Source organism: Neomonachus schauinslandi, chromosome 8, assembly GCF_002201575.2.
Source record: "Neomonachus schauinslandi chromosome 8, ASM220157v2, whole genome shotgun sequence".
NCBI lineage: Eukaryota > Metazoa > Chordata > Mammalia > Carnivora > Phocidae > Neomonachus > Neomonachus schauinslandi.
This window is the reverse complement of record NC_058410.1, coordinates 92,949,510-92,961,795: the sequence shown is the minus strand read 5'-3', so window position 1 is coordinate 92,961,795 and position 12,286 is coordinate 92,949,510. Positions and strand designations below refer to the sequence as shown.

General features: G+C 36.9%; 1 protein-coding gene across 2 annotated transcripts in view; it reads right to left on the bottom strand.

Moving 5' to 3' along the window:
* Window positions 1-4,901: 4,901 nt before the first annotated feature.
* The window catches only part of KHDRBS2 (KH RNA binding domain containing, signal transduction associated 2), a 561,940-nt gene continuing 554,555 nt past the window's right edge, over window positions 4,902-12,286 (bottom strand). For both annotated transcript variants that reach the window (XM_021692046.1, XM_021692047.1), the window contains one exon: window positions 4,902-4,999. In XM_021692046.1, the coding sequence (XP_021547721.1) occupies window positions 4,902-4,999 (98 nt within the window). The remainder of the gene's footprint in view (window positions 5,000-12,286) is intronic.

The window sequence follows — 12,286 nt, the reverse complement described above, 5'->3', positions numbered from 1 at the left end:
GCTTCAGAACTAGTGAGAGCAGACATGATGTCATGACGGGATGACGTTGGGACCTGGCATCAGTGTCTGATACCGACAAGAGAAGAAGGCACCCTTGGGGCGAATGAGTGTCTGTTAGTTAGGGCCACTCTGAACAGTTTGCATTCTATCAAAGGTTTCTGCTGAAAGGCCACTAACTTAGAGAAACTCTCATTCCCCATTGCCGGCGAAACCTACTGTATTCCCTTCTGACTATCTTAGGAGTCAGACAAAGTTATGCAATCAACAGCTGCAAGTGTATGTGTAATTATATTTTTCTGTCCCTCAACTTCATTTCAATCTTAGGTCCCCAGACTGCCAGTTAGAGAAAAACAATCTCAGCTGAATAGGGATTGATTTTGGTCAGGAGTCAGGAGTTGCTTTGTCAGCTCAGGGATTGATTTTTGCCCCATCTCTTTTTCCCGGGGTTGGACTTAAGTTTTAGAGTTTGGTCAGAGTGCAGCTGACCTTGTCGCCTTTCCACATCCTGTTCAGCGCCGGTCCATGCTGATGCCACTGCTCCCTGCCATTCCTTCCTGCTGAGACCATTGTGCGCGTGCTTGCTTCTGCCACAGCTGCTCCACTCTTGCCAACATGGAGGAACAGTCTGTAGAAACGTTCTTCTACAGGATAGCACCTGGATTCACAGGTGTGGGGAAGCTCTGTGAAGTCTGCTGCCTCCCTAGGCTCTACTCTAGACAAAGGTCCCCTCTGTGTTCCAAACCTACCTGAGGCTTTTACCGGATAATTCATACAGCATACAGAACCCATTCTCTAGGCCATGCTAATATCTTAAACTAATATCTTAGATATTGCTGCCTCTTGAGCTTTCTTCTCCACATGGGCAGTATTTATCTTGTAGAATGTATGCAGGTAGGTGGATGAGTCATGGACTGATTGATTGTTTGGAGCCTTTTAAATCTACTGTTAACACATAAAGTTGATGTCCTAATTAAAGCCTACTTAAAATCCAGGCTTTTGAAACTCAAATCCCCTTTCTCATAAATCGTTATTTTTGAGCTTTAAAAACTCTTAAATTTTTAACTCAGTAGCCAAGCATGTTCTCTTCTCTTGCTCGGCACTGTTGTTTCTGCTGTGATAGACCCGCCCTGACTTAATGCATTCAGAGATGTAGTCTGGTGAGGAAGCCACAGTGTGATAAAACAACAACAGCGACAAAATAATTTCAGTGGACACAAAAACATACTCATTAATATATCAAAATAGTAACAGTGACTGGTTTCTCTTTCATTGCTTTACAAGTTCAAGCCTGTTGTTTGAAAAGGCTCAAAGGAGAATAATATGCAGGACATCTGGATTAGAGATTCTTTCTCCCCTTGGTTTATAAAAACAGTAACATTTTTAAAGAGTCAAATCAGATGTGCAATGTTACTGATAAATAAAATTTCAAATTGTATTCTTTGTAAGTTTTGACCTTTGATTCTGTGGCTTGACAAAGGGGCTTGATTAGTTGAAGCTCATACAGTTTTAGATAGTTACTTTAACAGCTTGAATTTTAGAAAAGTTCTCCCAGATGAAGTTAGTAATTATGAAATTGACTAAACGTGTGGATTGCCATGGTTCCTTGGGATACTTGCCTTAGCTCTGATTGTTTACTTCAAACCTAAAGTGGCTTCCTTTTATTTTTCACATAAAATCTGAAAAATTAATTTAACATAGCACTCAAGGACAGCCACCTGACTTGACCATTCCTCTCCAGGCTTTGCTTCCACTCTGTGCCTTCATGAAGCTGGACCGCAGGGCCCATTGATCTGCCTCTCAAACACTTCCTGAACTTTTTGAACTCTGTGAAGTGACACAACCTATTCCCTTCACTAGGTGGCGCTCTCTTCCTCATCTACGGACAGACTATTCTCATTCCGTAGTTCCCTCAGTTTCTGTCCTATCTCTAGTCATAAGGTCTCTCCAGGCAGGCTTTCTCATACTGTTCCTATAGGACTCATTGAAGGCTACGCGATGTTTGTGTAGTAAAAAGAAAGAGGACCAGGTCCAGAAGGAGAAATTTCGGGTTTCACCCGTATTTCAAATGTCATGGCAAAGCCGTTTCAATTCTCTGAGCTTCAGGTTAGTCTGTGGACTTCATAACTGCCCTTACATTGTTTTCGGCCTGAAGTTTACTGGCTCAAGTTTTCTACTCCTTGTGTACAGAAATGAAGTCTCAATTTTCAACAATGCTTTGAATTCAGTGAATATTTGCTGAATCAAATAGAATGGCAGATGAGAAACAAGAAGTTTATCGCTAAGTCCGGTGGCATAACTGGGGAAAACAATGGTAAGTTTAGTTATTTTCTTCGACTAAATAAATGTCAATGTTAATAAATATCTCACTGACGAAGGGTCGGCAAGCAGTTAGTTAGGGGCTTCCCTTTGCCCTTCCTCCATCTCCGCCAACAGTTGTGATTTCTTTCCCTAAAACTGCAGAATCAAAGTTTGAATTCTCTTCCTTTGTACAATTAGGGAAAGGTAATATATAGTAATTCATAGCAAAGAAAAAGGGTGCAGATTAACTACTAATTCACGTTTCATATGATAAGCTTCTGAATAAGCTCAGAAATCCTTCCTAGGTAAATACTGAGTTAGTCACTTCATTTCAAAGAAGATAAAAATAACTCCCTTCCTTGACAACAATCTAAACCTTTTCAGTATCTCAACAAGTGGCATTTGGTGTTTCAGCTCGCTGCCACAGCTCTGTGTTGGTAAAGATGATCTATTTCGGAGAGGATAAAAAAAATAAGCTTACCTCTATCCTTCTTAGCCCACCACATCTGCTATTCATTTATGTGCTCTTTGCTTGTGGATACCTGAAATAGTGAGAAAGAATAAAAAAAGAAAATTAAATATAACTCAACAGCATTGTGTGCAAGGCAAACATTTACAATTTTAATTGATGACAGACACACACTTCGTAAAACTATTAGCATGCAACTCCAGTTGCAAAAACTGAACAGCAATACGCCTAAGCTGGTTAGCAGCAAAAAAGTAAACCAATCACATCGACAAAAGCCACCATAAACAAAAAAACTATTTAAAAGATTAGCAGTTTTGGCATTCATCCCTACCATCAAGTCTTTCGCTTTCTTTTTCCATCAAAATTTAGCTTACGTTTGATGTTAGCAAGAGTTGCATTACTATTATTGTTAATTTTAGTTCTGTTTATTGCCTTGAGGGTTATATATTGTAAAATAATTTTGGTGCCTCTAGTTAATGTTAATTAGTTGTTTTAATAACCTATAGACCTATTTGTTATGTTTTTGTAGGTTTACTTTTTTAACTATCAGGAACTTAATAACTGAGAATATTTAACATTACTGTTGCATAGGCAAAATTACAGAGTCACTATTAGTGTTACCTGTTTAACGTTTAGTCATCCTTTGAGTCCTGCGACATATTTCCTTAATAATCATCAGCCATCAAGTCTGATAGTCTCAAAAGAAATATCAGCCCTCTAAACTGCCTTCAAGGGCGGTGATATTTAGCACTGAAAATTACAAATAAAGTTTTGAGGTTGAATAGCAACAACTGGCCAGTGACACTGATGATTTGTTTGTCAAAACAAATTATTATAAACTACGCAAATGAAGTCCACGCACTCCTTTGAGTGAAAACAATAAAGTGAATCTACGCGATGCTTACATGTTGGATGGGATATTTAATGTGCGGGGAAACTCAAAGGTTGAAGAACTAGGCATTTAGACAGTGGTAAGTGGTAATCTTACCTCTTTATACTCCATTACTCTTTCTCACGAGAGACATGCTAATGCAAACAAGTCAATCAGAATTTGTGTTTAGCAAGATAAAGCTTAGAGGATAGTTTAAAATCCATTTATTATTCTAAATCCATTTTTTTCCATTAACATGTTATACATTAGTGTTTACTAACCATGATTCATGTAACAGTTTAGTTTGTTAACTTTTAAATTATTTAACAACCATAAGTTATTAATACATTTTTTAAGTATTACACAAATATCTTAAAACAGGCTTGGGTTCATTTTTGTAATTTTTAAATAGAAAACATTTTAGGCATCTCTTGAAGAAGAAATAAAGCAGGCATTTAAAGCTAGAAAACAAGTAATTCCAAATTTAGTTTTTACAAAAGTTTTCAGCTTTATTGACAAATTATGGCAAACATATTTGACAAATTGTGGTTTCCTATTTAGAGTAGCTTACACATGGAACTTTATGTGTGTTTTTTTTTCTTTTTTAACAAATACAGGTTAAAACACTGAACAAATTCAGTGTTTTTTCCAGTGACCAAGGAAAAGAGAATAAAAGATTAGCTACATACATACAGTAGCTGCTTGTTTTCAACTCCATTAAAACAGCATTTAAAATTAAATTTACAAACTTAATATCGAACATCTTCATCTAACTAACAGATATTAAAAGACAGGTTAAAACATCTTATCTACAACTTTATTATCAGCTAGTTCAAAAATCATATTACAGTCTTTTAGCAACCCTAAACAAAGTTTTTGCTAGTTGATTGAGACTCAAACTCTGTTAACAGATCCATGCTCTTTCTTAAAAAAAAAAAAAAGAAAGAAAGAAAGAAGGAAAAAGAAAGAAAGAAAAAAAAAGGTTACACACAACAATGAAAAACAACCAGGAGAATATCATCCTGCTGAATGGTTTCTAGACAATGCTTGCCAATGTCTTTTTTAGTCCGTTTTGTAAAATAATACTAGTGTCAATGTCACGCCAACAGTATAAGGGGGGATACAAGAACTATACGGGAGAAATCATGAGCAGTTACCCTAGAATGGAAAAAAGAAAGGACTATTACTTGTCTTGTTGCTGTTTATGTGGAGACCACAGGCTATGAATTGTCTTTGAGGTGAGGTCACAGGTGAGAAGGACCTTCAATATCTACCATAGGGGTGCTCCCTGTATCCCCCTCGGGCTGACCTTGGCGGTGGTGCCTTCAGGCTGGAGCGGGTTGTGGCCCATTCTTCTGGGGCTATGAACAAGAGAAAGATAGCAGCATTCACGTGGCTTCATAGTTACCAGAAACAGTCATTTAAGACACCAGAGTTGACCAAGGAAAAGAGAATAAAAGATCTCAACACTGATGGCTAAAGCCTTACTACATTTTCCACATGGTGAGGTCATCAAAAAAGTATATATTTTGAAATGCAGCCATGTGGAATTAAACTTGCAGGACATTCTTCAAAGAAGATAAAGTCCTTGGATAATTCCACATTTATGACGTGTAAAATTTCTGTGCCACAGAAGAGAAGGAGGTATCAGTGTAAACTGCTCATTTTATCCTTTATACAGACCTCTAAAAGAAAGTGGATATAGGAATCCAGTGGTTCCTAGGCTTTGATTAACTTGAGAATCACCTGGGAATCTTAAAATAATACAAAACAAAACCAAAAATGACTAATGCCTGTTCTCTGTCTCCAAAACATAATGATTAGAAAAGAGACCTGGGGCTTGCTATTTTCCAGTGCTCCCCTAGATGGTTCTTCCATGGTACAGGGTGAGATCCTTGCGCTAAACTATCCTAGACAAAGTTAGTGAGAGAATGGCAGGATATGGAACAAAGTAAGTTTAAGCAGTAAAATCAATAAAGAATATGCTCATATCAGTTTTTACAAATACCTTCAAAATAAAGAGGTATTTGTACACTAGGAAAAGTCCTCATTCACCTGTTAATCAGATTTCTAGTAACCTGAATGTTCTGAAACCTAGCCAAAACACAAAACAAAACAAAAAACAAAAAACACACACAAGAAACAAGCCAACAAGCTTTTGAGTGTTGTGGAAAATAGCCTTTATAAAGTCTGTGACCCCAGAAGAGGAATGAGCCCTCCTTCAAAGGGCCAGGGACTTAATAATAGGGTTTATGGTAACTTCTTATGTAATTCCTGAAGCTAAGTTATTTGGGTCTTTCAGTCCAAATTCAGTTTTCGTTTGAGAGCAGATTTCATGCATGGAACTCTGATAAGAGTTAGTGTGGACATAGAAAAAGAGATTAGTAGAAAGAGACACATTGGCATTGATAGCTGATACATAGGATAGTGATGGTAATGGACATACAACTGGAAAGAAACCGCAGACTGAGGCCAACGATGTAGGTAGGGCATGTGTCCCTGGAGAGTTCAAGTGCCCCTAAGAATATTTTTGTACATAGTTCAGGAAGATTAAAGAAAAACAATAATAAAAATTTAAATTGTACTCACTATACTATATATAAGGCAAAGGATAGTGATGTACCATATAGAAAAATATTAAAATCCCATCAACATAGGAAAAAATAGCATTTAAATGGGGATATCCTCCATCAGAACTTCTCTACTATTATTATCTGATAATAAGTGAAAAGTTTATCTCTTCTACTATTTAAGGTACATGCTTAAGTTTATTTCAGTATTTGATAGGACATAAAATAGAAATGAGAACTTAAATAAAAATAAGAAATATTGCCTTTTCTCAGAATACAGATCTACTTAGATCAGGGGTTGGCAAACTAAGGCCAGTGAGCCACATTGGTTAGCTGTCTTTTTTTAAATAAAGTTTTAGGGAATGCAGGCATGCTTATTTATCTGTATATTGTCTATGGCTGTTTTTACTCTATAAAGGCAGAGTTGAGTAATTGTGACAGAGACCATCCTGTCTGCAAAGCCTAAAATATATAGTCTGGGCTTTTACAGAAAAGATTTACAGACCCCTGCTCTAGATCTTGTTGTCTTTTTTGGTTGGAGATTATGGATGATGGTCTTTCTGATGTGATCTCTTAAAGACAGGACTTTATCCCTAAACTGCCAGAATTTCTCAGCAGAGACATTATGGAAAATAATTCTTTGTATTTACTTGATTGGAATTAAATAAAACTTTTTTTTATGTGCTAGAAGGGAAAACGGATTTTGCTTGCAAAACTAGCAAGTGCCTTCTCAGCCTTATGTAATACGAGTTTTACACTTTGACTATGAATAATCAAGAATATGTCAATGTCCTTGTCTTCTGGTGGTAAAATCTACCCCATTTTATTCATGTTTTTAACAAAAGGAATGTAATACTTTTTGCTTTATTCTGTTCTAGAGTATTAGAGATCCCCGGATTGTAGTCTATGGGATTTAGAAACTGGGATAATAGAAGTTTCAAGTTTTCCCAGGGAATGGAAGTCTTGGATCCTTTCTCAGAAGCTTGGTGGTTTCTGCAAAATAGTGAGACAACATGAACAGAGTGACAGCAGTGGGTGCCATAGCTACCCCAGTTTTGCAGAACTTTTAAACTGGCATAATCTTGGGGACTTGCCCCGGAGCACATTAAGTGTTTAATAAGAACCCACTGATTTAGGTTTACTTGGCTTTATCTAAAGCTCTAGGGCAGCTAAATTATTGGCTAATACCTTTCATTTCCTAACTTTTGGCTAACACTAAAATGGGGAGGGTTGCTATTCTCTGCTGTATTCTCAGTGCCTGGAAAAAATTCAATGCCTAGTAGAGGTTGAACACAGTGAAAGATTACACGAACAAAAGGATGAGTGAATAAATTGAGGAACTATGAGGCAGAAAGAGCTTCCAAGGACAACCTTAAAAACAGTAATATTTGAGCTGAAGACACTTGACATTAATTTTAAAAGCTTTATAACTAGAAATATATATTTTAGAGTTAAAATTCAAGAGGTTAGTTAGCTAAATAACAAAAGTATTTCATGACTGGATTTCATAAAACAATCATAGTGGACTCCAATTACAAAAAAGTGTAAAAGCATGTTTCATTGCACAAAAATGTGCTCTTATAATTCTCTGTATGTAAATTCATACTGTGTTCTTTCTTCCTTGCTGAAGGCTAGGAATGGGAAATACTGTTAGTCTATGAAAACTGTAACCAGAAAGGCAGACAAAATAATTCCTACCCACGTGAAAGTCGTAAATTTTTCTAAGATTCCTTACAGTTAACAGAGGAGTCAAGGATTTATTTCACTTAATTCATGTTCTCAATAATAATAGTGAATTGAGATCAGGAGAGAGATTATTTCTATTGTGCCAAATTTCCTTGGTCTATATTTTTCCTAATATCAGAACGTTTATACGTAGTCACACGTTTACAATTACCACATGATAATACAAGCCAGCTTCTTTCAGTGAAGTTATCTTCTCTGAATCTATACTGGAGAATACTGACTCAATGGATGTTTTTCCTTCATCATCATATAGGGTCATTGAGCCTTATATGGCAGCCAGCCCCCTCCCTGCCTATCATTGGATTTCTCCACCATAGTATCAGAGATAGAAGTGATTCTTAGAAATCCAAAGAAAGGGTGCCTGGGTGGCTCAGTTGGTTAAGCGACTGCCTTCGGCTCAGGTCATGATACTGGAGTCCTGGGATCGAGTCCCGCATTGGGCTCCTTGCTCGGCAGGGGGTCTGCTTCTCCCTCTGACCTTCCTCCCTCTCATGCTCTCTGTCTCTCATTCTCTCTCTCAAATAAATAAATAAAATCTTAAAAAAAAAAAGAAATCCAAAGAAATTCTAATGTAAGTCTAATGTAAGTCCATCATAGAACCTTGCACATGGAAAAGACCCAAGCATAGGTAGAGACAAATCATTATAAGGTCCTTATGATGGGAATTCTCTAAAATTTGAAGTATAAAGCCCCAAGAATAGACTAAGAAATTGCCTGTCTTCTTTGAGCTCTACTATTCAGCAGATAAGATGGATTTAAAATATTTTAGGGAGAGGCATCTGGGTGGCTCAGTCAGTTAAGTGTCTGACTCTTGATTTTGGCTCAGGTCATGATCTCTGTGTTGTGAGATTGAGCCCTGCATCAGCTCCGCACTGTGTGTGGAGCCTGCTTGATTCTCTCCCTCTCCTTCTGCACCCCCCACCTTGCTTTCTCTAAAAAAATAAAATAAATAAAATAAAATAAAATATTTTAGGGATTCATACAAATTTTGGAGTCCCTGACAGTGGTTTCTATTCTCATGCTGTGGTCTAGGATGTTATTTTAAAAATCATTACAGACAATGAAATTTAGAAGTAATCTTTTTTTGTCCTTTTGGAAACTAATAAAGGATGTAAGGTTCTCTCAGTATCAGGATCATTGTCATATGAGAAGCACCAGCTAGACTGTGGATGTGAAATAGCAAATTAGATAACAAATTACTCCTCAGAGAATATGCAAAATAACTATCTGCCAAGTTGAATTACTGGAATGGTTTACAGAATTGGGGATCTGGAAATAGGAAATGAAGATATGAGAAACAGCTTCAGTGACTTGATCAAATTTCCACCATTTCTAGGCTTCCCAATTCGGATTTTAATGTACCATACAGTATATGATATAAGGAGGGAAATAAAGCATTCATTAAATAATTTTTTGTCTTACTAAAGATCTCCCATATGTTAGCCATTGTACTAAGCCCTGAGTATAAGGATACTTTCAGGAATTTTTAGAGATCACAGGAAAAAAACCACTATGAAATTTCATGGATTACAACACATTTATAATTGATATTTGAAGAAAATGCTGGGGAAAGCCTAGACGAGGGGACTACTAATTTCTTTTTTTTTTTTTAAGATTTTTATTTATTTGTCAGAGAGAGAGAGAGCACAAGCAGGGGGAGCAGCAGAGAGAGAGGGAGAAGCAGGCTCCTCACTGAGCAGGGAGCCCGATGTGGGACTCGATCCCAGGACCCTGAGATCATGACCTGAGCCGAAGGCAGACGCTTAACGACTGAGCCACCCAGGCGTCCCGGGACTACTAATTTCTATCACTCAACTGAACTTGGATTGAGCTGTAACATCTAATCATCTCAAGGAAGTAATTTTCTGAGCAAATATACACTGTAACTAAAAATTCAGGTACTATTTAACCTATTTAAGAGAACGCACTTTTTTATTTTTTAAAGATTTTATTTATTTATTTGACAGAGAGACAGCGAGAGAGGGAACACAAGCAGGGGGAGTGGGAGAAAGAGAAGCAGGCTCTCCGCTGAGCAGGGAGCCCAATGAGGGGGCTGGATCCCAGGATTCTGGGATCATGACCTGAGCCAAAGGCCGCCGCTTAACCGACTGAGCCCCCCAGGTGCCCGGAGAACTCACTTTCTTTGAAGACTTTCTTATGTTAATTATTTTGTATCATCCAGTCTTGTTTCTTAAACTGAATCCTAAGATCTATGAGAGGAGAGTCCTTTAGTGGCAGACACATAGGAAGAACATAAATATTTGTAAGCTACATGTAAATAGATGATGTTACTAACTAAAAGGAATCTTGAAATCAATTCTGTGAAATAAGTACAATAGAATTCTTATTCAGGAACACATTGTTTGCACTTAGGTTATAATGTTTCATGTATTTGGAATATATTAATATTTCTTTTAAAAAATGACTCCGCCTCTGTTTTTTTTTTACTTAGACTGTTTTTTTCCCCCAGTTCAGTCAAGTTTTACAGAATTCCATAAAGTGTATCTCCTTTACATGCCAATAAGCATCATAGCAGAACATCTTACTTTGATAAAGGCATGTAAATTACCCAGGTAACTCTTATTGTGTGTTCGATGTTACTCTAGTGACTTCAAAAGCTTCTGCATCTCAAATACTCTGCTTTCAGGAGAATCAAATCTATTAAGTGGTGTGCATTTTTCAATGTGCTCTCCCTCCTGCCCTGGGACCAGCTACTTTGGGGAGCATTCAGAGTGGGAAAGAAAAATCTGGATGATATTTAAAGTTGCAAAACTGTGTTCTCTGATTCTTCCAGAGATACTATAAACATTGAGGTTCTTGGTGGGGAAATTGAAACATAGGACAAGGTACCAATTTGGGACACATCAGCATTATTTAAGTACCTGCAAAGTAAACTTTTAGTGTTTATCTTCCCAGATGTAGGTTTAAAATGCCACCTTCAGAGTACATTAATTTTAGGAATCAGTTTAGAAAGGATATAGGATGTCACAGAGATTATTGAGGGCGCAGATCTTAGGTTCACAGTTTGCTAGACCTACATAGCTAGTTGTTTATATATCTGAGGTCTGAAAAAGAATCTAAAAAAATTGTTTTTTAACTCACCACAACAAAAAGGGAGTACTCATGCTATTTATTTTTGGTATACTGTAAACAAATATGCAGACACCACAACTAAAGTAGGAAACCTAAGTTAATCTCTATTATTACAAACCACTAGTGTCTCATGTAAGAGCATTTACAAGGTTGATTAGAATTCACCTGGCTCTCAGGCTCTCTGTTGGTCTCAGTTAAACTTCTGATCTCTCTCTAAGGAATATCAATCTATTTAAAAGCACGTTTTGATACTTAGATGTTGTGTTATTGCTATTTATTCCGAAAGAGAATATGTTAGGTTAGATGTTCTGTTGTTGTAACTCACTATGACAATATCCGTTTTCTTTAATTTTTAAATACCTATCCTATTTTAAAAAGTTAAGATATTCGCTCTCATCACATCCTCCAAGGGTCAAACACAGTGCTAGGCATTTTATGTGTATTATTAGCAAATACAATTTTCCTGCAAGATAGGTGCCAATGTCGTCTTCCTTTTAAAGACGAGAAAATTTTGGCTCAGAAAGTTTGTTTGGAAGACCCAGAATTTTTAAAAAAGATTTATTTATTTATTTTTTTAGAAGGTGAGGAGGGACAGAGAGAGAGAATCTCAAGCAGACTCCTCACTGAGCACGGAGCCCTACGCAGGGCTCTATCTCACAGACTGAGATCATGACCTGAGCTGAAATCAAGAGTTGATGCTCAACCAACTGAGCCACCCAGGTGCCCCAGAAGACCCAGAATTTTTATCTGTAATTGGCTTACCATTTTCCATCACTCCTTTCATCTGAAAGAAGATCCTGACTCCCACTCTCTTTTTCCTTTTCTTGCCTGGAAAATAGGACTTCATTTATTCTAATTCCCTTGAATTATATAATAACTGGTGATTCCAACAACAATTAATTAGCTAAATGAGTGAGAATGTAGCTTTAATTTTGTTAACAAGAGTGTGGGCTGCTTGAACTGAATTTGTTAAGGTGCAAATCTAAGTGTTCATTCATCTAAGGTAGAAAGCAAGATTGTCTGTTCTGAGCATTTTTAAATATTAATGGAACATTGGAACCTAATGGTTCAACAATTTTATCTACACAGTTTGTATTGCCACTATGAGTAATTGCAGTTTATTGTTTTAAGATACAGAGAGTAAAATATTGTAGTATTGAAGGGGATATGGATGTAGAGTAGGAGTGTATACACACACACACACACACACACACATATTAGGGAATATATACATGTATA